The 25,351-nt window shown below is 39.3% G+C and overlaps 2 protein-coding genes and 1 long non-coding RNA gene across 10 annotated transcripts in view; 2 read left to right on the plus strand and 1 right to left on the minus strand.

Moving 5' to 3' along the window:
- Positions 1–14,176, plus strand: part of LOC116063385 (interleukin-1 receptor type 1-like) — a 29,333-nt gene extending 15,157 nt beyond the window's left edge. For 4 of the 5 annotated variants that reach the window (XM_031318461.2, XM_031318390.2, XM_031318526.2 and 1 more), the window contains 11 exons: positions 1,386–1,463; positions 1,919–2,171; positions 2,698–2,890; positions 4,239–4,407; positions 4,586–4,648; positions 6,895–7,030; positions 7,480–7,631; positions 8,413–8,556; positions 9,279–9,446; positions 12,422–12,693; positions 13,762–14,176. In XM_031318461.2, the coding sequence (XP_031174321.1) occupies positions 1,388–1,463; positions 1,919–2,171; positions 2,698–2,890; positions 4,239–4,407; positions 4,586–4,648; positions 6,895–7,030; positions 7,480–7,631; positions 8,413–8,556; positions 9,279–9,446; positions 12,422–12,693; positions 13,762–14,058 (1,923 nt within the window). In that variant the 5' untranslated portion in view covers positions 1,386–1,387 and the 3' untranslated portion in view covers positions 14,059–14,176. The remainder of the gene's footprint in view (positions 1–1,385; positions 1,464–1,918; positions 2,172–2,697; positions 2,891–4,238; positions 4,408–4,585; positions 4,649–6,894; positions 7,031–7,479; positions 7,632–8,412; positions 8,557–9,278; positions 9,447–12,421; positions 12,694–13,761) is intronic. The other variant, XM_031318602.2, reaches the window with a different exon arrangement.
- On the minus strand, positions 1–22,740 carry LOC116064161. Its single transcript, XR_004108481.2, has 2 exons — positions 22,432–22,740; positions 1–1,098 (listed from the first exon to the last, which is right to left on the minus strand). It is a non-coding gene; the product is annotated as an uncharacterized LOC116064161 (long non-coding RNA).
- Positions 16,748–25,351, plus strand: part of LOC116063738 (interleukin-1 receptor type 1-like) — a 16,758-nt gene continuing 8,154 nt past the window's right edge. Inside the window, exons 1-4 of one of the 4 annotated variants that reach the window (XM_031318851.2) lie at positions 16,748–16,849; positions 18,530–18,600; positions 24,041–24,251; positions 24,522–24,690. In XM_031318851.2, the coding sequence (XP_031174711.1) occupies positions 18,534–18,600; positions 24,041–24,251; positions 24,522–24,690 (447 nt within the window). In that variant the 5' untranslated portion in view covers positions 16,748–16,849; positions 18,530–18,533. Of the gene's footprint in view, positions 16,855–18,338; positions 18,601–22,186; positions 22,294–24,040; positions 24,252–24,521; positions 24,691–25,351 lie in introns of those variants that run through there. The other 3 variants (XM_031318771.2, XM_031318705.2, XM_036004134.1) reach the window with 3 other exon arrangements.

Below are 25,351 nucleotides of genomic sequence, written 5' to 3' on the forward strand. Positions count from 1 at the left end.
ATTAAAACATTACAAATCATCATGCATTACCATCTTGCAGGTGTTCTGGTTGGGTCTGTTCAACATTGACTACTTCTAAATAAAGTCTAACTATCCTCAGGCCTATTTGGGTCGCCTTTCCCCCAAGTGAAAAATTCTGGAGCTCTGTTCAACTGAGTCAGTCCACATCCACATACGTCAGAGTCTGTTTTCAGCTTTAGTCACATACTTTAATTACAGTCCATCCAGATGACATACAGTGATGGTTAAGGTGCTTGGCTGGTACTGGTCATTTATAAAAACAACCAATAGTGACTAGTTATTATTAGGCAATCACAATAACAGTTTTCTATGGAGAGCTCACCATGAAATTTTAGCTTTTTCTGTTGAAGCAGTTAAAAGTTCTTTATTTGGTACCAGAAGGTATAGAATATTTGTAGCTTTTTGGAACCGACGGTTTACCAAATATCAAAAACTGTCATGTACGGAAAAATAGTAACGTACCGAAAACTTCAAAAGATTCCTAGCCCTTACAGTAACGGTGCTGTGCACAGGTTGGCATAGGTGATGAATTAACCCTAACCTCAGCAGTGTGGTTGTCTTTCAGTTTTTACACCTCAAGTTACCGAAATTAACAAGTTCCTCAAACCGCAAATATGCTTTGACCTACACCTTGTTTATCAGACTACATCAAAACTGACATGCGTCTACATCAGAAAATGTCATGTGTGTTAAAACAACCGTATCCACGTGACTGGTGCTGCTAATTAAAATGGAGCCACCCAAAAAAAAAGAAAAAGAAAGGTAACGTAACCGGACTGGAGACCAAAAGAAACTTAAAATATAAAAACACCCAAACACAACATTCTGACTCCAACCAGCACAGTGACGGCAGTAGTTGTACAAGTTTGAGACAAACAGGACACAAATTTCCCTTGAGGGAATACTGTACAGCGTTCATTCATAGATTTCCAGGCAAGTCTGAGCAGAACGTTAACTTGCATAAAGCAGTGTTTAGTAATGCTGGGCCTCGTTCCAGTTCCAAGGCGTTACGCATTCCATGTTTTGGAAAAGGTTTCTAAGAAATGACTCCTCAAATACCAAATTTGTCATCCATGTCTGCAGGAGAAAGAGGTAGAGGGAGGATGGGAAAGAGGGGAGGGGAGAAGCAGAGAGACGAAGAGACAGACATAACTTTTGAAAAAGTATAAAGTTTGGCATGCTGATTATTGCTGTATTTTAAAGCCTCTTGTGACCTGTCAGTGTCACTGCACATTAGTGTTCCAGTGAGTTTTTGTTGTCTGTCATGATTGCAGTCTGTTGTAGCTTTTTCTTCAGTAGCACTTTTATCCTGGCTTGTTGTATACATTCATGTCCAACTGTTTGTATGCGTGTTTTTTTTTTAGCTATGGGCCAGCGATCAACAGTGGGAAGCCTTCTGTTTTTCCTCTGGCTAAATGGGATCTGTTCAGGATTTAAACTGGGTGAGCTGAGTCACATTGTATTCTTTAACATAAACACTACTAGAGCTCTGAGACTACCTACATACTGTGCAGACATTTCATATGTTTTTGCCAGGTCTAACTGGAACATCTGCCTCCAGTCTGTAGAGAAGCATTGTATCGCCCTCCAATGGCAACTGGTGTACCTGCAGTGACGTGTTTTGTCAGTTGCCAGTGTTTCTGATTTATACGAGATGTAAAGGTTGCTGGCTCTAATCCAGGACAGACACTTAGCTGGGATTAGAACCTGAACAACCTATAAAGTTTAAATCTTCACGAAGCAGCAATACGACTTTAGAAATGATTTGTAACTATAATGGCACATTACAAATTAAGTTTTATTTGTTTCAGATTTTGGGAGGGTGAAGTGAACTGTGCAGCGTTGACTTGCTGAATAAATAATGAATCCATTCTCCACTGATGTGTGTGTGTTGCAGAGAATTGTACCTACTACAACAGAACGTTTGAGAGTGTTTACTCTGTTCCCGGGGATATGGCTATGCTGAATAGCACTCTGGTGTCTTCAGACACCTTCAACTTCACAACTGTCCCTTACAACATCACCTGGTACAACTTAAAGACCGGCCGAGAAATGAGCAACCAGACCGGTCGAATCCTGGTGCACAGGGAGACTCTGTGGTTTCTTAACGTAACGGTGGACGATATTGCAGAATATGTATCTATACTAAGGTACAGTAGCATCAATTGAAATATCAATAGAAGGTAAAGGAGAGAACCAGTAGAAAATGTGTTCTTATGTGTTTGTGTGTCTGTCAACACTGTAGAAATGACTGTGTACTACTGAAAATGTAGCACCTAATCTTTAAAAGAGTGCAGGTCTGGAGCAGGAGATTGCAACAATGTTAGGTTTTGAACATTTCAGACGTCAGCAACTCATTGGCATAAGTTTTCAGTGCTGTGGATAAGTGCATGTATGCGCGATACTATGCATGCGTGTTAGTGTTAAGAATATACAACTGACAGATGTAGTATCACATTTTCTTTAGGTAAATCTGAAGCTAGTGTTAAAATAATTACAGCAGATGCAAACAAAAAAATAAAAACATACAGCTTATCAGGTATGTGCTTATCACCACTTCATTTTGTGTTTTTTTTTTATTCAACATGTTATTCAGCTGCTCATTGCTAAACATGAACAAAAAAATCTCTGAAGAAAAAAAAAAAAGAAGCTAATTTTCTTCTTAATTTTCAACAGAACTCCCTCTCGGTGCTACAGGCAGGGGATCAAGCTGGTAGTTGATCTGCCCATTGCTGGACAGTGTGGAAGACCAAAGAAAGCCTTTCAAACACTTACATTGGGAGTCACTGACAAAGTGAGCTGTCCTCTGAAGGACTACATCACTAAACTGGACAGCTACAACATCACTTCCTCCATCAAGTGGTACAGAGTGAGTTATGGGAAAGTCTTGATGAGCACTGCTACTGACCTAAAATATTCATTAACCTTACTCCAGATGTTGTAGTGCAGTTTTGCTGGACCAGATCTTTACAGGCAGAACAATCTTGAGACAACTGTCCAATTGTCTTAAATGGGGATTGCACACCAAATACTCAACGATAAGACATTTTTGAAGGGGCTTAAATGAAGTAAAATGCTTCACTATCTAGTAGACATACGATACAACATTGGTGCAAATTAAAAATGTGTATTCTACTGTGACAAAGTGATCTAAAATATATTCAAGTTACCTTAATAAAAGGATTGAGGGAATTTTACTACTACTATATCTACTGCCACTATTACAACTACTTTTTGGAAACGTCCTTTAAAAGTTTAATTTTCTGTAGGTGTCGGCCTGCTCATCGTCTGTTCAGTGTGGTGGCTATCCCTTGTCATGCTACCTAGTTCTTCTGGCGATTACAGACAGTCAAAATTTCTTGTGGAATTTTCTAGTTGATATTACTGTATTTTTAGCTGTGCACAAGACAAGCTGTTCTTCCTGGGCTTTGATAAAAGAAAACATATATGCATCCTAAACAATGTACACAAATTCCAGGATATGATAAAAACAAAATTAAAAATGACTGCTTCACAAATAAAAAACAACTTACAGTCTGATATCATATCAGTGAGACCCCAGGGATTGCAAGAACAGACAGCAGATAGAAGATATCAAAACTTGCCGCTGAGCGTCCAACTCACATTGTTTTTCTTGCAAAAAACTCAGTGCCAAATTTTGACGGCTTCATTGCTCCATTTCGATTTCACCACAAACAACACACAATGGATTTGGTGCCACAGAATCGCATTTTGCCGTAAATCCATATACGAGGTTTCTTACGATTGAAGCTTGACTTGCATCGTTCTTTCTTTAACTGGAACAGTGTGCAACGAGACACGCCACGGAAGTTTTGCTGGGCCCCACTCACCACTACACCTTTGCTGCACCTGCCACTTCACGTGCACCGCACTCTGTAGTCCGGTCAGATACATTAGGTCCAGAACCAATGAGCCGCTAATTGATCACAAGGCTGCGGCTCATAGAAACACATTTTAATCTAGGCTATTTATTGTTTAGCTTTTGGATGAAATAACATGACTGTTATAGCACTTAAAAAATTTTAAAAAGACAATTATAATAGAAAAAAAAAACCTAAAAAGTATCTCCAGACCCCCCCCCCAACTCTGATTACCACGCTACTCTGTTAACCACATGGCTGTATACCCTCATTAAAAAGTAGTTTTTATGTATTGTCATAAAAAGCTTGACTTTTATGTTTCCTTTCCTCATCTAGGGTTGTGACCTCATCGTGGATGGGACAGGCAAGTTTACCTACATGGATAAGGCCATACTGAAAATTGAAAGCGTGGAAGCTGAAAACAACTTGTACACCTGTACTCTGAGCTTTACTCTCGGTGGCATTACGGGATCAGTGTCAGAGACCATTGACGCAACAGTCTCAGGTTAGAACAAACATCAGTACTTGACTGTGCGACAGAGGGACTTTTATGCTGTTTGTCTACAACATGAGCTGCAAAGAGAGCTAGGAACTCTTTGCTATCATTCCATATACAGTATATTTTCGTGATTATATATATATCCTCAACCTCTTAGTGGATTTCATTTTGTCCGTCTTTTCAGCTAGGTACTCTATGACTCCACAAGTGCGCGAACCGGCCAATGAAATAATCAAGGCACAGCTGGGTGAGTCTCTGTCTTCAACATATTCAGAGAAACAGTATTTTGCAGCTTAACGTCTATTGTTTAAACGAGGGCTGCACAACATATCTTTAATTATAGTCATATCACCTGGCGCAATAACCATACCACGAAACGCTGCAACATATCACAAGTAGAGATGCATCGATTACAACTTTCTAGGCCGATTCCGATTTTCTTTGAGTTAGGCCAGCCGATACCGATTTTAGCCGATTCCGATTTAATTTTTTCTAACCACTTTACAGCCCACACAAATATTTATTTTCTATCTTTTCTTTAATAGAACATTTTGCACAGAACATAGAACATTTTTGAACAGATAATGGATCACTATAAAATAGAACTGTATAAATTACTCCTGGTGTGGGAAATTCACACACATCTAAAATGCAATGTTAGAACCATTTCCTTCTTTTCACATCCAATATCCAACTAAGAAAATGTGATTTGGGTTTTTGGTGTCGTCCCTCCACGCCCTACTTTTTCCTTGCAGGTGTTGCATATTGCAAACTTGTTGTCTTCTGCACACACGCTGAAGAATTTCCAAACAGCTGACATGTTGCAGGTTAATTCACGAGGTTCCCTACATGTTCAAGAATAGCGTGGACACGCGCTTCACACCGCGAGCGGGTACGCACGACACACGGCGGAAAAGTTGAGAGAAAGGAAAAAGAGACTGTGTTGTCATGTCTTTGTGTGTGTGTGTGCGTGCGTGCGTGCGTCCTTGAGAACTGTAACTCGTATAACTTATGTCGTCAGTTAATTGTAGCATTGACCGGCATGAAATCGGCATAATGTCAGACTGACCTGCCGGTCGCCGGTCATGGCCGAGCACGTGAAAACCGGCCAATTCCGGTCACCGGCCGGTCTATCGGTGCATCTCTAATCACAAGTGTACATTTTTTGTTAGTTGAAAGAAAATATCAGCAGAAAACTGCACTTTAAAATGTAACTGTCATTCTTTTTTCTAGTGGAGCCTTTATATTAAATTCTCAATTTTTTTTAATAAAAGAAAGTTGGAAAATTATTTCCTTTCATTTGTTTTAAATTCAACAAGCAATTCGTTGTGTTTTAGCAGCAACACTAAAAGCAGCAGAAATGCAATATCGTTATCGCAATACTCAACGTTATCACATTGCATATTTTCCTCATATCGTGCAGCCCTAATTTAAACTGACTATAGTTATATTCGGACCAACATTTGCATTGTGTTGAAAAGCATAGCTTCCTTTTTCATTTTAGGTGAGCAAATACCAGAGCTAGAGCTGGGTACCAAATTCAATACTTTTTAGGCACCGCCCGATTGCCTCAGTATCGAGTATCAAAAAAATGCCGCTTACTTTAATACCACATTTCAATACATAAGGAGCAAATCTCATCGTCAGTGAACCAATAAGCAGCATGCTTCTACCAAGATCTAATAATGCTGTTAATTGGCTGTCTAATGTTACACGTCATACACGTGACACGCAGGAAAAACTACACAGAGACAGTGCTCATGTAGTAGGAGCTGTAAAAACAAAGGATTTGTGCCGCAATGTGTAGTGTTGTTATGTATTTTTGTTAAAATTGTTTTCTTAAAATTGGTATCAAAAAAAGGATCGTTCAGGAACCGGTATCAATACCCAGCACTAAGTAGCGCACATTTCAGGTAGATTACTTTGTATAGGGAATTGCTTGCCTGCTCCAGGTAGGGAACAAGCTTTTACCACGAGCGAAGGAGTTCAATTATCTCAGGTCTTGCGAGTGGGGGAACAATGGAGTGGGTCGGAGAATCGGACCAGCGGGGGCACTATTGCAATCGCTTTACCGCACCGTTGTGGCGAAAAGAGAGCTGAGCTGGAAGGCAAAGCTCTTGATCTACCGGTCAATTTTCCTTCCTACCCTCACCTTTGGTCATGAAGGCTGGGTCATGACTGAAAGAACTAGATCCCCGGTACAAGCTGCCCAAATAGGTTTTGGGAACGCTCAGGCTTGTTTGTTTTCTTTAAAATATTCACACAGTCCTGGGTGGCGCTAAACCCACCATGCGGCAGCAGTGCCCTTGCAAATCCGTGAGAGACGCGCCAGATGTCAGGCTTCATCCCAGCAATGTACATCCATTGTGCCAGACTAGTCTGTTTGAGAAACACTATTTGGAAAATATTTAAAAACTTTAAATTTAGGTGTATAGATTAAGAGAAATAGTTCTGTTGAATATAATTTGTGTTATTGTTTGTCCATGTGTTTAGGGTCCAATTTCAGCAAGCGGTGCCTGGTATTTGTGCCATGTGTCGGGAGGCCCTCAGTTGATATCGTTTGGTCGGTCAGAAACAATTACATTATGTATACCACACCCCCTGACCGTGTCTCCACGTCAAAACTAAAGTTAGCACCCTTTTATTTTTTTTATTTACTGCTTTTGTGTTGCAATAAGTGATAAGATCTATGAAAGTTTATGAGATGCCTGTGTTCAAAATATCAAAGATATTTCATATTTCTAATAAGCTATAACACTGCAGAAATCACTGTATGTTTTGTTTGTACAAATATGTTCATCACCAAAGGTAGTTTCAATAAAGTAGGATCTCTGCTTGATATTTTAATGATTTAATGTCTTCAATACATACAAATTCAGGTGGAGAATATGGCAGGAGGACATGCATGCTTTTTTTTATATAAGTTTGACAAAAATGATAGTTGAGTTACTTATTTTAAGCAACCTTTTTCAACCTTTGAATAAAGAATGAATATAGTACAACAGGCACAAAAGAGAATATTTGTAAAATATAAAAGCACAGTACTGTAACATTTTATTATCCATCTGTCCTCAACAGTTTGTCTATGCAGGATGATCCTCAAGGTGCATGGTTGGAGCTTCTGCTGATTATTTCTGAGCTAAGGGAGGAGGATTTCAACATCAACTACACTTGTCAAGCAGTCAGTGACAGGGGCTCTCCTAAGGGATATTTTACTCTGCTACCCACAGGTAAAAACAGAGTAAGCCTGCCAAAATATGAAACCTTACTTTGGGCCGTTTGGGCATGTGTATGGCAGCCATCTTGAAGGATCTTCTAATTTCCAGACACAAAGTTGACACCACACATTGATGATGAAGTGAGCACTTTGGTCATCTGCGGTTGTTTTAAATGTGCTACAAAAATAAGGTTTGACATTGTTTGTTTTACCTAACTAAGAGTCCAAATCTGTTAGATGCTCAGTTTAATATTATACACTGAGAAAACCAGCACATATTCACATTTGAGGAGGTGGAACCAGTGATTTTTGCTTAACAAATTACAATAATGAATGAATAAACAGTGAACAAAATAGTTGCCAATCTGACTAGTTAGTTAATCTACTAATCTTTTTAGCTCTAGCAATGGTTAGCTTTCTGGTAAAAAGACGACCAGTAGAAGGTGTAGGTTTTACACTTTTCTTCCCCACATCAATAAAGACACTTAAAGTATAGTAGAGGCAAACTCTTGGTGAAGACAAAAATTCATGTCAGTACATTATTTCCATGTCATTAATGTGTTTGGGGAGTCAAATGGCTCAGCCAGAGAAGGGCACTGATGCAAAAAACGCCAAAGCCTGAATAACTTTTGTCACTTTTGACACTTGAAATAAGAATGAATGAGGTGCCATCTTTACACACACACACACACACACACACACACACACACACACACACACAGAAAGATAAGCAAACTAGACACCCACAGAGAACTACTTAAACTTGTATTTCTGCCATGTGTTTATCTCTTCAGATCCCAACATCATACTACCCATTGGATCTGTGCTCGGTGGTATGACGGTTCTCTTTATCATCAGTGTCACCATCTACTACCTTTTTAAGGTTGACATTGTGCTGTGGTTCAGGAAAGCGTTTCCTGTCCTCTACACAAATACAGGTAATATTTCACAGCAGTGAAGCAGTGTGTCATTAGTTAAGTGTTCTTTATTATATGCATGATAATGATGCCAGTTCACAAAAAAAAGACTCTTACACTACGTTCTAAGATGGAAAAACCCACAGTGATGCTTTGACATTGCAACCCACACATACCTGTATATTACAACTCACAGAATCTTAAGCTCTACCCCATACCTGACCACATATGTCAACAGTAAGAGCAAACAAAGGAAACAAACTAACCACAGGGCTGCCTGCAGTATTTCTAAGGAAATGTCATCTGCTGCTAGCTTACAGTATGCAAAAGAGTAACCTTTTAACATTCAGGACTTTGTTACCATTTAGCTTGAAGACCATTGGTATCAAGTTATCAAAGTGGATATGACACATGCCTTTGGTGTGGGAGATCTGGGTTCGATTCCCACTGTGATACATCAACCAATGTGTCCTTGAGCAAGACACTTAACCCCTAGTTGCTCCAGAGGTGTGCGACCTCTGACATACATAGCAACTGTAAGTCGCTTTGGATAAAAGCGTCCGCTAAATGACATGTAATGTAAATGAAGGTAGTGTGTATTTAGCGTTACAGGGGCAAATCTCCTTTGCTGACTTGCATCTGTTCTTGCACCTTGCTTGTAAGAGTAGAGCAATGCGTGCAGACCGAACCACCACTCAAAATTCCCCTAATGAGCTAATGACCTCTTTTTTTTTCTGTGTCAGATTTGGATGGGAAGCTGTATGATGCCTATGTGGCATACGCACAGCCCCGTGCCATTGGATTTAGCAAGGAAGTGGAAGAGTTTGCTCTTTGCACACTACCCCAAGTGTTGGAAAATGCCTGCGGCTACAAACTCTTCATAGGAGGCCGTGACTGCATGCCTGGAAAGGGTAAGTCACCTACTGTACATGGCAGAAGACAGCATTCTAGTATTATTTGCCTCAGATACGGGGGTGATAAGTGCCCATTGTTTTTGCTCTGCACTGACGAAATGTTATTTGAAAAAGCCTTTCAAGTTTCAAAGTTTTATAGAAAAGTTGATGTAGGGGACCTTTTCTTAGGTCATCACTACTGGTATTTATTTATTTATTTATTTACAACAGCATTTATCATATATGCATCATCACGCATGTTTTTTTTTGTCATAGCAGTGGTGACTGAAGGCAATGTTGGTTTTGAATGAATGTCAGTGCCATATTTCGACGTACAGAAACAGTACAGGCTAGGGCTGTTGGAACGAATACCGAAAGTCGAATACGTATAATTTGAATAATAAAAAAATTGGCTTATGTTAGCTAATCTCCCTCTTCTCACCTTGGCCTACCCGCATGTCACGTCTGATGAACAATAAGTTAGCGGGAGTGAGAAACACAAGGCATTGTGAGGTCTTAAGATCATGGAGCTAACTTTACAGACCAAGTATATGAAGGTAAATATGGTGCAAAAAGGGAGAGCTTGTAGAATACAATGTGAGAACTTGCAGAACAAAAAATCTGAACTTGTATGTTAAAATTTGCACTTGTAAAAATTTAATTTGCACTTGTAAAAATAAAATTTGCACTTGTAAAAAATATTCACACACATGTGATCTGAATTTGAAGTCATACAAAGAAAAAAAACATGAGAGCTTGTAAAAAAAATCTGAACTTGTAAGTTGAAATTTGCACTTGTAGAAAATGTTCACACACCTGTATTCTGAATGTGAAGTTACAGAAAAAATATTCACAAATGTGTAGATTGATATTTACATGAACACAATGACAGCTGCAAACTTATAATGCAACATTTACTCGTATACTTTTTTTTTTACTCTGGTTCATTTTCCATCACAACCACAACTCAGTGATTACAACCTCTGGAATCTGTCACTGCAACTTCACATATGTGCTCTCTCGCATCACAAAGTGGCCAATCTGCGCATCTCGACTTTCACAACACTCTTGACGATACATTTGGTGCAAAACTAATTTGTACCTGTGGACTTAGGCTGTGGAGCTCTGAGCTAACAGAACGGGAAAAGCAGGGTTTCTATCGCCAGATGAGGGACAACTCTGTCCGGCTTATTTATGTAGCATGGAAACTTGGTGGAATAGCATGCTAACTAGCAGCCAGCCCGCTTCTAAATAAATACCTTTTAATTATCTAAACACTTTTTAACAGTCAAACTAAAACACTGGCGGTGAGCTCCACGGCCTGCAGCCGCAGACGGACCGTCATCAGTGATGATCATTTCTGCAGAATTCATTGCTGCCGAAAATTGCATCTAGGTAGCAAGGAAATGCTACTATAGAGTCTGATAAAACATTGATGTCTCTAAACCTTCTAAAATCCTAATCATTATTGATGAACATGACAAAGAGATTTACTATTGCCTAGTTTTTAAACAGTACTTTGCCTTATAAAATCATTATTTTCCCTAGTGGATGCAATTCTCGGCAGGGATGCGAAACTTGGCACCTGTTACCCACTGATGACGGTCCGTCTGCGGCTGCAGGCCCTGGAGCTCACCGCCAGTGTTTTAGTTTGACTGTTAAAAATGTTTAGACAATTAAAAGGTATTTATTTAGAAGCGGGCTGGCTGCTAGTTAGCTAACGCTAGCATGCTATTCCACCAAGTTTCCATGCTACATAAATAAGCCAGACAGAGTTGTCCCTCATCTGGCGATAGAAACCCTGCTTTTCCCGTTCTGTTAGCTCAGAGCTCCACAGCCTAAGTCCACAGGTACAAATTAGTTTTGCACCAAATGTATCGTCAAGAGTGTTGTGAAAGTCGAGGTGCGCAGATTGGCCACTTTGTGATGCGAGAGAGCACATATGTGAAGTTGCAGTGACAGATTCCAGAGGTTGTAATCACTGAGTTGTGGTTGTGATGGAAAATGAACCAGAGTAAAAAAAAAAGTATACGAGTAAATGTTGCATTATAAGTTTGCAGCTGTCATTGTGTTCATGTAAATATCAATCTACACATTTGTGAATATTTTTTCTGTAACTTCACATTCAGAATACAGGTGTGTGAACATTTTCTACAAGTGCAAATTTCAACTTACAAGTTCAGATTTTTTTTACAAGCTCTCATGTTTTTTTTCTTTGTATGACTTCAAATTCAGATCACATGTGTGTGAATATTTTTTACAAGTGCAAATTTTATTTTTACAAGTGCAAATTAAATTTTTACAAGTGCAAATTTTAACATACAAGTTCAGATTTTTTGTTCTGCAAGTTCTCACATTGTATTCTACAAGCTCTCCCTTTTTGCACCATATTTACCTTCATAGAGTGACAGGCTGCGGCTGGAAATGGTTGGTTTAGGCAAGGGGTTGCACCTGGGTAGAGCGTGCAGGAAGCACGACATGACCCAAATTACACCACGGTCACACAGCTGCTTTGTAATTTGGTCATAAACAACTGAGTCTCCTGCCGTTCTTGAATTTATCTGACAATTTTGGTGTGGGCCATTACTGACAGAAGATGTCAAATCTCGTGGTCTCTCCAGTTAGACATTTTCATTGGTTTCTGCGTAAAAATCACCCCTCTTCTTCACCCTTAGATGTTTGTTTTCTTCTGGTTAGGCTCGATGATAGAAACGTCATCAACACGCCATTTGTACTAGGGAGCTGGCAAGGTAAAGTCCGTTTAATGTCGGGTTCAGCTGATCCAGACATTTGCGTTCTCACATGCAGCTCCTCCTAGTAATAGCTAGATAATTTCAGGTTTGCAGTGCATGTGTAAAAGGGGCTTTAAAGTGTATGCACTTGTGCACTAATGTACCCTTTTTGCGTAGTTACGTTAGGTCTCATTACTTTGTAAGCTCATGTTTTTCTGATGCAACTCCACTGTGTCTCTTCATCCTGTTTCCTCCCTGCAGCCATAGTGGACTCAGTGGAAGAGAACATACAAGCCAGTCGCCGCCTTCTTCTGCTCTACACCGCCTCTACTTTCATCAGCAAAAGACACACAAGCAGCACTAGTAGCAATAATAACAACATCTCTAAGAGCAGTGATAACAATGAATGGAAGACAGGGGACCGCAGTGGCAGCATGAGTTTTGATGGTAGTGAAGACGTCTATCCCGACTCCAGACAGCAGTTGGAGTGTATGGCAGCAATGCACAGAGCACTTCTGGAGGGATCTCTCAAGGTGAGAAAACAGACTTGTTTTTGCGTATTCGATGCATAGGCTGCATAAAGTCCAGTCACGCTTGATTTGATCAATTTTACCATTAAAGCTGCACTAGTCAATATTTACTTTATGGTTTCATCTCACCGATGTCATCAATCCATTTCCAGCAGCAACAGGCCGCTGTTCTCAGCAAACAAGCTCTTATAAATCTAGGGCTGGGTACCGAATTCAATACTTTTAAGGCACTGATCAAATTGCCTCCTTAGTACTAAGTACCGAAAAATGCCTTGTCATTAAGTACCAAATTTCAATACCTAGCTAATCTCATCAGTGTCAGTGAGCCAATAAGCATGCAGCATGCTTCTACCAAGATCTAATAATACTGCCGATTGGCTGTCTAATGCTACACACCGTAGAGACACGCAGGAAAAACTCTATGTTACTCTGAGACTGGGCTCACGTAGTAGGAGCTGAAAAATAAATAAAAAGATTTGTGCATAAGTGTGTAATGTTGTAATTTCCTTTTGCTGAAATTGAAAATTGGTATATTGTTCAGGAACCGGTATCGAAGTCACGGTACCGAAAAATGTTAAACGATACCCAGCCCTATATAAAACCAATGTACACTACAGCAGACAAAGTTAGCAAACTGTTTAATGGGTTTCCGCCGTAACAAGAGTACAATCTGACTTCTATTTACCGAAATGTAATGTGTCTGACAAATTAAAATAACAGCTGTAGCCTACTGAACCTGGCACATCTTATTTTTCCACAAGCTACTTGATCCAAATAAGTTCCTGGTTTAAAAATGTTAAATTTATAAGCTTAATTAATTGATATGATAGAAAATTTCCTGGGCAGATTTGTTGCCAAAAAATATCAATGCGGGTTTATGGTTTCACCTGTGTGAACATCATAGTGGAGTTAATTTCCCTTAGAACGCTCACAGTACACAGGTTGTACAGTAAGCGCAAGTGCTCTAAAATAAACATAAAAAACCATTCAATGTTCCATTTCAGATGTTTTTAATTCATGACCACGTGCTCAAAACAGCACCCTGATTCTAATTTAAGCTGTGTTTTACAGGTAATTCTTGTAGAGTTGGAAGAGATCAGCCCGGCTCAGCTGGCTCTCTTTCCAGAGTCAGTACGTCACCTGAGGAAAAAGCAGGGTGCCGTGTGTTGGTGGAAGAACCTGAGAACAAGGCAAAGGTGGAGGACATGTGTGAGGAGGAGAGAGGACGAGGAGAAAGGGGGACAGGCCACGCAGCTGTCCCCTTCCCTCTCCCCTTCCTCTAGGTTTTGGAAGGAGTTGAGGTTTAGTATGCCGGTGAGGGGCAAGAGGGCATCGTACCCCGAGAAAACTGCCCTGCTGAACTTATGATGGGAATATGAACCAGAGAGCAGCTGGTTGCCAGTGCACAAATGTGTTTGGCAGCGAAACCCCTCACACACAGACAATTCAGAAATACTGACCAGAAGCTGTGAAGTAAACGCTCCGAGCAGGGTCCGACTGGGATAATAATTCAGGCCGGGAATCTAACAGCAGTCCAGGCCAATACATTCACAAACGCCCAAGTATACTGTAACTTGTTTCCTGTGTACTCTTATAATGGACGTTCTCATGCTCAATTATGTCTATTAAGTTGTTGCAGCAATGTTTGGGTCAAAATATAACCATTTTTGACCACTTGAGAATTAACAAAAACTAATACAGTGCCCGTTCAAAAATGCCTTTTTGGAACGGGCGATTTGCTTGGCCTGTAGAATTCTCCAAAACCAAATTGTACTCCAAAATTACTTACAGAAGGACCCCAAACCACTTAATATGCAACTCCACTGTATAGCCTACTACTGACTTACAGTGTACTTCTACATCAGAGGAAGACATTGTACTACCACATTTACCTGACAGAGAACGTTGCAGATTCTGAATTTAATCACAAAATAGCACAATGAAAATGTGGAGTAATCAGACTCATGGCAGTGTGTTACCCACCTGGCCTGTTATGAGAGCTAATCAGCACATTTCTGCGTTAATCAATCAAGATTGATTCATGAGATATTTCAAAGACAGACCACACACACACACACACACACACACTTCCTGATTTATTACACTGATGATCAGAAATCCATCCAAAAGACCACATTAAGACACCAAGACCTTGAGGAATACCACATGAAAAATCCATGCTGTTATTTGGAATCAAAAACTTTTGACATTTGGAGATTTCTGCAAGATGGCAAACACTTCTGTTCTGAAAACTGCTCAGAAACCCCCCTCAATATACCTCCAAAAGCCATACATCCTCATCCTCCCATATATCTTATCCAGATATTTTGAGGTGACTCCAGGGGAAGCTAGCATGCCATTGCTGGTATCCATGAATTCCTTAGATCGTCTAGTTTCATTTGATACCAATATTCCATTGGAGCCCGCTACAGCTTCGTAAAGACAGTAATGCTGGCCGAAATCACCCACGCTCCAGCGGGTCTGTAAGGGTTACAGTAACACCGGTCTCACACTCCAGGCCCATTAGCCAACTAGGCCACTGTGATTGCAAATGTCACCTCAACTTTTCAAGTAGGCTAGCGCATTTCTGATAGCAACAGGTCCATAAATGCACCATGTACAACGCATGCATGCTAAAGGCAGAGTAACTGATCCCAAAAAAAAGGTGGAAGCAGCTCACATCTAATGTGGGGATCATCACAGCATCTGGGCTATCCTGAGTTTGCCCTGCATCAGTATATGAACTGTTGACTATCCCTGGCAGGTACAAACTGAAGAATAATGTGGACAAAGGAGGACTGATGAAACCAAATGATCATGTGTAACTGTAAAATGTACATATGTATGATGAAAAGTGTAAATATGTAAAACAAAAAATACCTTTCTAAAGTATTATAGGAGGTCAGGCAGCAAACTGAGCTTTATGTTAAATGTACTGCCATTTGTTTACAGTTGTTGAAGTAGAGGAACTGTGAAGAGCAAAAGCTAAGGGAGGAAAACATTTATTAAAAATGTATTTATTTTTAATAAATGTTATTTATAAGGCACATTTCATGTAAAAAGTGCTAGGTTAAAAATGTCTTAGCAGAATGCAAAAGCTTCCGAATTAGCATTGACTGTAGACTGCCATTTGCGCTTGAATATTCGGTCAATAAATATGAAATTTTCAAAAGGAAAATGTGGAAGGCTTCTTCCATTTTAAGTTGTTTGTCTTTCCTCATAACATAAATGATTTTGCATGTTTTAGCCCATAACCTACAAATTTCAGATTTTCATTTTTACCTTACATGTGGCCAAAATTTGAAAAAAAAAAAAAAAATAATTGAAACAGTAATGAATCATTGCACCACACCTACAATGCAAAAGAAGTCGTACTTTTTTCTGTTGAGTGGAAATTTCATGCAGGGGGTTAGAGGAACATGGAACAGGAAGGTTAAGGCAGGTAACAAGCAGCTGTCTTTAAGCCTCAACACTCAGCCTGGTAAGGTAAAATTACCATCAAATTCTTTTTGTTCTTTCCTAGAGTAGCCCTTTAAGCAGTATCATTTTGAGTATGTTGATGTTATTGCCTTGGTTACTACTAAATTTGAAACAGTAATTGGTGGTGCCTTTAAAGATACAACAACATTTAATCCAATGTGTTATGGTTGGCTGCTTCAAAATGTTTCATAAAATATATTACGAAATTAAACCCACAAAGCAAACAACAGGAACTGTTCAGCAGCTTTCTCAGAAATCATGGATGTTGGAGCATCTAATTTTTTCAAAATAGGACCTGTAGGACCTGACCCGGAGGATTTTTTTTCTAAAATAGGTATGTATATATATATATATATATATATATATATATATATATATATAAATAAAAGACATACACCAGACATGGGACAATATACCGTACATCTGTCACTTTCATATCTTAAGACAATGAGGTCTAGTGGCCTATATTCGAAGTACTATTGAGCTGGGGATGAATCATTGCACCACACCTATAATGCAAAAGAAGTCGTACTTTTTTCTGTTGAGTGGAAATTTCATGCAGGGGGTTAGAGTAACAGTATGACATTCTGTGAAGACAAGAGGACGGAAAACCCAGCAGCTCTTCAGAAGGTTAAGGCAGGTAACAAGCAGCTGTCTTTAAGCCTCAACACTCAGCCTGGTAAGGTAAAATTACCATCAAATTCTTTTTGTTCTTTCCTAGAGTAGCCCTTTAAGGAGTATCATTTTGAGTATGTTGATGTTATTGCCTTGGTTTCTTTTGGTACTCAATACTAAATGTATAACCTACAGTTTTTCAATCCACTGGAATCATTATATTGTTACTATACTTCTACTCACAGTCTGTAGGTCTCAACATGTATTTGATTAAGCCCTAAGGTTTTTTTTTTTTTTTTTTAATGTTCAGCAGTTTCATTATAGGAGGGACTGATGAGACTGTCTGTGATAAGGAATAGCCTAGACATTTTCAGTGGCTTCACACAGCGCTTTGTGAGGTACCACTTCACAGTAAGGCATACTTAAAAGTAGGGATCGACCAATTATCGGCCTGGCTGAAAATCGGGCCGATATTTAGCAATCTGCAGATTATCTGTATCAGTGTTTTATTTTACAGATAACTGATAAAGGTTAATTAATTAAAAAGTGTGCTACTTTGGCTCCGCTACAGCTCTGTAAGCAGTCTGCAACACCTGCAAACAAACTGTTATCGGTCGACCCCTACTTAAAAGGGATATCTGTGGCATTGGCAAATAAAACAGAAGGCAAGCAAAAATATAATATTATCTTGGCAAAAATTAGTTCAGTATAAAATAGTTTCTGAGTGATGTTATGAATCTAAAAAGACTGGGGCTGCTGATTTAAAGTGCATAGCCTATTAAGGGAAGGATTGCCTGAAGAGCATTAAGGGTAGTCAACCCGTATTACTGTAGCATTACTAACAGCCAAGGTAATGACTAAAAGGTAATGATTAAAATAAAAACGACATTCATTAAAAAATGAGCCACCAAGTTTGTACTTATAATTGTTTATAAAAGAGTTCATCAATGCTTTTTAGCTCAGTTTGTTACAAAGCGCTGTTTTCCTTCTATTTATGTGTGTGTGTGTGTGTGTGTGTGTGTGTGTGTGTGTGTGTTATATATTTACAAATGTATAAAAATGCACTGTACATTTTTTATAAAGAAGGAACAAGGGGGGCACCCTGGTAGCTCACCTGGTAGAGCATGTGTATGGTGCTGCTGTCATCCCCTCTCTCTCTCTCTCTCTCTCAGCTGTCATTATTTAATATCAAAAGAATATCTAAAAACCATTACCTTTCTAGTGTCCTAATAGGATATCGATGCCAATCCAATTCTCACATCAAGCTGATTTTTTTTAAGTAGGCTACAGTGCCAATTACAGATAAGTTACTACAGTAACTCAAATTTAGAAGAAAGTACTATAAATAACAAAGTTGATTGTTGTTGTGGTAGCCAGAGATTTTATCTATCTATCTATCTATCTATCTATCTATCTATCTATCTAGAGAGCGAGAGAGAGAGCGAGAGAGAGCGAGAGAGACTTTACATTTTTTTACCTTTTCCACCTAAACACAAATCAGTGGAACTTCCTGGGACTTTACTAGGAGTGCTTTGGCCTTTGGCCCTGCCTTCCTTATGTCAGCTGTGGAGCTGCACCTCTCTCACTTCCCTATATTGGAAGTTTAAAGTCAAGAGACTTACCAGGAAATGTGTCAAGAAGCCTTACTTATTGCAGAAAGTCAGTGCGGCTAAGAACACGAGCCATGTCTGAGAAATCACAGAGGACTTTAACGAAATGTAATCTGTCTTTTCCCACAAGCAAGGACAATGACAGCAGCAGGCTTGGTCTTTTTGCTGGCTGCACTGCTGTCTCCAGCATTCACTGTGGAACACAGTGAGTATTTGGTTGTATTTATTTTTAATTCTTCTATTCTTTACAGACTAAAAAAGCTTCTGCTGTTAGAAATCCTCTCTAAAGAGTTTGCTTTACAGGAAATGTATACTGTAACATAAATATGTTTAGCAATTGTTGATTTGAAATATTTGCTGACTCTAAGGTTTTAGCATTTTCAGTTTCAATATTCTACCAGTCAAATAATTAACATGGCTTATATGGGTAGGGGGGGGGCACTAAACTTTTGAACCTGTTGGGTAAAGACAAATAATTAGGTTTGTTTGACAGCTGAAAACCATTAACCTGATAAGTAGAAAGATATATAAAGTTCATAGGAGAGGAACATACTGTAGTTATGCCACAGCTGTTGAATAAACTGAAAGAGTGCAGGGATTGTGTTGCTGCTTTTCCGGTTTATAACCTGTTAAACAGGCACTTGAGCAACATGCTTGAGCATAACTTGTTAGGAGTTACCCTTCAAGTGAGATATCCAGAAAAGATTAGGGCTGGGTATCATTCAAAAATGTTCGATACCAGTATCGATACCAATACCGTGACTTCGATACCGGTTCCTGCACGAAACTTTTCGATATAAAATTTTATAAAATCAATTTTAACAAAAAGATTTAACATTACAGCACAACTGTTTTTATTTATTTTACAGCTCCTACTACGTATGTGCTAATTTGTGCGTAACAGTGGTTTTCCTGCATGTCTCTAGGACGTGAAAACTCACTGACGCTGATGAGATTTACTCCTCAGGTATTGACATTTGGTGTTGAAATACAAGGCTTTATTTTCGATACTCGATACTAAGGTGCCTAAAAAGTATCGAATTCGGTACCCAGCCCTAGAAAAGATTGCCTGTCCTTTTAGCATAACTTTTTCATAATAAGAACATCATTATCCACAAATATGAAAAAATATATCATGAAATAAAAAATAACACCACAAAGTAACCCATGAACTACACGAATGTGTGCATAACTACATTTCAATTGAAAGAAAAACAAACGGTCCCTGTCGGCACAACACATTATAATGACTTTTCTCACCTAAATCAAAGTTTATTTACAATATGTACATATTAAACTGTATACATGTAGAGATATGGAAATGTGATGCAGAGATTACAATCATCACTTGTGTTAGTTTAATGAGTCAAGTTGCGAAGACTGATGATAAACATTACCTGGTGAGAATGCAACCGAGTGATCAGTGACTAAACCAACAACTAAGAGGAGAAAATACATTCATATAGAAAAAACTATCTAACAATATTACAACTTAAAACTACAAATGACAGGAGGATCCTTAAGGATGCGCTGGCTGTGCCGTTGTTTTCCTATGGGGAGAGCGGTGCCACCCAACTAGGCGGAGCGCTACCCTTGGCATGGCGCAGCACTCAAAATTGCCTCTGAGTGCTGTGCTCAAAGTTCAAATTATTAGAAGTATAACCAATGAGATAACAGGAGGACATCAAACTGATTCTTGTCCAACCTAAAATATGATTGGAACCTCTCGTCCTGGCACCTTAGCTCACCAAGTTGAAGTCTCCTTTTTCATGGCGAGACAACATTTCACGCACCCAAACTCTCAGCCCAGGGTTAACCTAAGCCTGAGCCCAAGGCTATACGATTCACACCGCACGTCTACCAGCCCTGGGTTAAGTGTAGCATACAGTAGGAACATTTAACTAATGTTAACATTAACAGCAGCACATCCCATTAGCCCCATTTAACACTGTCAACTTTTAGCCCCAGGTTTAGTAGCTTTTCAGGGAAAACGCCACAAACTCAGCGTTAGCTGCAGCAAGCCCTTGATTAAAGTTGCAAAGTAAATTTGCCAGGATTGTGCCAGTGTGAATGCTTTCTTAGCCCCAGGCTAACACCTCCCTTAGCAACGGTATTTAGTCAAACAAAATGATGGTGGATGGGGCTTTTAATGCAGGTATAGGGTAAACCAAACTGTGTTGAGAGTGCTTCAGTAATTCCAAAAATCTGACAAAGTATTGCTCCAGCACTAGACACTGCCTGCTCAATACTCTTACATACGGCTGTTAATTTGGGAATCAGACAACTACAGGTAGGCTGCAATTTGATACAAACACTCCTTTCTTCTTAATGACAAAAGCTTTGGTTTGTGGTCTGAGGGAAGCTATTGTTATGGGTGTGCTCAAATTCTAATACACAAAAATAAAGTATCTAATTAGTTACACCTCCAGTTTCTCCCTCTCATCTGCAGCCTGCATTGTCAATTTCTCCTACTAAGTCTTGTCTATTCACATAGGCTACATGTGGAAAATTTAGCACGTCTACATGTCTCTGACAAGTGACAGCTCAACTGATAAGGTAGCGTGCTGAAACAACCGGTGGGTCCATCCCCCACTCATATCGGCTATCAATAGGACGGTGTGAAAACATAGACAGGTGTAAAGGTTGGACACATGGCTTGGTGAGCAGCTAAAAGCAGGCCTCATGCACTACATTCATCTCTTGACATAAAATGACTTTAAACAGATGTTAGGGTGCAAAAGTTTGTCAGGTCAGTAGGTTCTTCCTATCTGCCTCCTCTATTAATTAAATAGGTCAAAGGCTGTAAGATCAGACATTTATGGTCAAGTCTCCAGGAAGTCCCATAAATGAAAGATGTTAGCATTGCGTTACAAAGGAAGTTACAACAAAGGCAAGCATTACATAGGAGACTGCAGTTATAAAAATCAGTAAAAGATGATAAGGTTTTCCTTTTAAAAACAACTTTAGTAGCTTAAACATTTTACTGCAAGAAATAGGAATCATACCATTTTGCAACAATGTTAATTTGTGAACAGTCCATAGAAGTCAGTGAAGAACAAGCATGCAGAGAAATACACAAACTCCAGCTTGCCTAACATCCAGAGCTATATGAACTGTAACATATGGTAAGATTGCCATCAACTATAGATTGCGGCCTGTAGTCCTTTAAGACAGGTAATCTATATAAAAAGTGCTTTCTTTGCCAACAACAAACATAAAGATGTCTAGTGCAATAAAAAAAAACATTAGATGACAACATTGTACATAGGCACAGCATGATTCATAAGCACCTGTATGTGTCAATACAGGATTTACTCAGTAAATGCAATCGATACATCTGTTGATGCTGTTGTTGATGATTTCCTCTAAAAAAAACTCATAACAAAATGCTATGAATTAGTCTACGACTTGATTAAACCTGAATTGCACCGTGGCCTACAAGTCTTCTTTAATTTAAAACGGTATGTAGTGACACAAACTAAGCATTACAACAATAGCTATTGAAAAAAAAAAGTCAGTGGATGGCAGATAACATGACACTTAAAAAAATGTAAGTAACTTCAGATAGATAGTACCGCATACCCAACAACACATGCTCAGCCGATAACGAAAGGATGGTTGAGCTCGGTTAAGTCAAAGTCAATAGAGCTTTGTGTTTGTACGTTACAAGCAGTACAATTAACATCAAGCCTTACGTTATGTCACTTTCAAATTTACAAAAATAAAAGTTGGTGGAGTCCCATTTTAACTTGCCTGCAAGTCACACACAACGTTGCTGATGCATGCACCCATAACTCATCCCTGCCGAGAATTGCATCCACCTCGCGGGCAGAAGGGAAATACTATTACTAACACTACTGAGTCTAATAAAACATTGATAACTCTAAACGTTTAACAAGTATATATTTCAGATTAAGAATTATGACTGATGAAACGGACTCCGCAGACACCTGTATTCACTCACCGACGACGTGCAACAAACAAACAAGCTAACGTTAGCAATAAACATTGGCAGGTGTCCAGTTAGCGGTCATACCTTGTTTTTGTTCTGTGCCTTCCTTTGTGCAGTTATCCACAGCCATTAACCCCAGGGCACCTCTTCGTAACGTTATTCTTTCGACAACCGACTCCCAACATGAAAAACAGGGTTTACAAGGATGCACTAATTATTTAAGCTAGCAGCTAACTCCAGTCGGCGTTGCTGTTTTCATCCCTCGAAATGTCCTCAATATGTACTTTCACTTTACTTTCGATTATCTACTTGTTGTGGTTGTCTGTTTCTTCATTTGCTTAATTTGCTTCTCTGTAGCCTGTTTTTCTCACCCACCAAATTCGGTTTGGCCCTCAATGGGTTTTTTTTGGCCCTCAATGGTTAGCTACGTTAGCCCGCCATCTGAAGTCTGTGTCATACTGCGTTCATGTGAGACCATAAATAGGAATATGGAGTTGGAAAGCCCGTTAAGCCTAGCTAGTTGAAATAATAATAAAAAAATAAGAGATCTGCGAAATTTATGATAGATATAATATGTAACGTTAACTCTAGTCTCTCTGTAAAATGGGCAACACAATCCAGTATTAACACTGATAGAACCGATGCAGTTAGATAGCTATCTCACACCAGTCTTTTTTATTTGCTTATTTGCTTTTAATCTTTTGGTTTATTCAAAAGTTGTAACAACAGCCGATCGGTCTTCCCATAATGCCGACTTTATCTGAATGCAACATTAATGTGTGTGCAGCAGTGCCACCATGTGGCAGTGAGAGTAAAAGCATGAGGATGTGGCCCTTCATATACAGAATGTAAAGGGCTACAGTACAGTACCTCTAAAGACAACAAGGCATTCCACTCCTAACAACTTTCGTTGGTGTGGGTTGTGAATGTTGGCATTATTGTAAACCGTCATTTTGATTTTTTTTGCTGCTGGATCCTTTATTTCCTGCCTCGGCTGTATTGCCTCAAGTTTGAGTTTTTAGACATTATGAATGTCCTCACAATAATGATTCGTTTTCAGACGGTTTAAAAAGAAATATATTAACTGTGTTGCTGTTTCCAGTAACTGTAGTCTTTGACTTAAACTGTAATTTGGGTTAAAACATTTGAATGAGCATTATCTTCTTTCTCTTGTCATCAATGCTTGCATGCTTGTGTGCAAAAGTGAAGCTACTCAGTTGTCAGCAGATAAGTGTTTTTTTATTCAATGCAGCTGTTTATTACTGTAAAATAGATATAAATGTATTTGTATGCCATGAATTAGTAAGCAAAATTCTTTCATACTCAAATTCCTTTCAACTTTTTTTAGAAAGTACGCAAACATGGAAATAGGTCAGAAGGGGTGGGCAGAAATGACGCATAGATGGCAGTAGTTTAAAATGAGATGCCAGAGGGTGTGTGCAGTCACATGCAATGTTATTGGCCTTTCTCACTAGTCTGTCTTTGTAAATGTGTTCAGTGCTCAGTAGTGTTATCCCAAGTAACTTGCTGGCAGTTGTAACTGTTTTTCTGATTGTCTTTTTCTGTGACTCAGTGGCATTTCCAAACCAGCAGATAATACAGCAAGTTAAAACACTTCCAATAAAAGTTAAAGTGTTTACCCCTGACATTAAAAAGACAAATGACTGGTCTTCCTTTGTACTATCACATCCAGACCACAGTGGGGCAGCAGACACATACCATGTGAGTGTTGGCCACCTCTTTCTGCTAAAGTGCCTCTTTGTTGATGCCCACACCAACGTGACCTGGACCAGAGAGTGGAGCCACAACCTGAGCCTGCCCACTGGAGTGGAAGTCAGGGATGGGTTACTGTGGTTTCTACCTGTGCAGATGTCTCATAGTGGATCCTACACCTGTGAGAAAAGGTATAGAAACTCCTGTATGACTTAGTAGGTTTGACTGCATCTTATCCTGACTAGCTCAAGGCTGCTTTGTGGCAGTACTGAAGTACACATCAGTGTTTCTAATATTTTGTCCACTTCATTTACATCAATAAATAGGATTGAAAGAATAATTATGTAATGGAAAATCAATCTACAACAATCTACATTTCTTAAATCAGACCTAAGGTCATATATTACTGGAGCTCAGGTTGGTCTGTCTTGCAACTGTCTCACAGTTTGTCTCCTCTTTAGGGGCAAGACTGGATTATTGAGGGTGACGTTTGAGGTGTCAGTGTCCAGTGAAGAGTGTCCCAATCCATCTGAAACCACATTCCTCACCCGGGAAGTCAGTGGAAGTCTTCCTTGCAAACAGGCAGAGATCTTCACACTGAAAAAAACAGGGAAGATACGATGGATGAAGGTGAACACAGCTCCATGATATCCATGTACTGTTTCACTGCATTTATGTGCCGTACTCTATTTCTTCTTGCTTTATTTAGCTCCCACTTCAGTAGGCTACAAAGGAACAATCCGTGAAAGCATAGGAATGGAAAGAGCAGAAATCACATAAGCCAATTTATATCATTCATTTTGAGAGGTGAACATGTAATCCTTATTTCTGGTTGAAAATAGATTTTAGTTTTGGGATTCCTGCATCACTTCCTGTACATTCTGGCTTGATAAATGCAACATTTAATTTCAATTCAATGTTTTTATTTAATCTAACTTTTTTGACTTTTAATCCGTTGCCTTGTGTAAGGCGCTAAACTTGTAACTTGGTTATTAGTAGGCCTACTCTACAAAAAATAAATTGTCCTTATCATTATGACTATTATTGCCACCATTCACCACTCCCCCAACTGGTGCCGTCAGACACCGCCTACCAAGAGTCTGGGTCTGTCCGAGGTTTCTTCCTAACAAAAAAAGGGAGTTTTTCCTTGCCACTGTCGCAATAGCTACTGCTAATGCTTGCTCTTGAGGCAACCACTGTAATAGTTGGGGCTTCGTAAAGTACAGAGTTTGGTCTAGACCTACTCTATCTGTAAAGTGTCTCGAGATATCTCTTGTTATGATTTGATACT

Source organism: Sander lucioperca, chromosome 8 (genome assembly GCF_008315115.2).
Source record: "Sander lucioperca isolate FBNREF2018 chromosome 8, SLUC_FBN_1.2, whole genome shotgun sequence".
NCBI lineage: Eukaryota > Metazoa > Chordata > Actinopteri > Perciformes > Percidae > Sander > Sander lucioperca.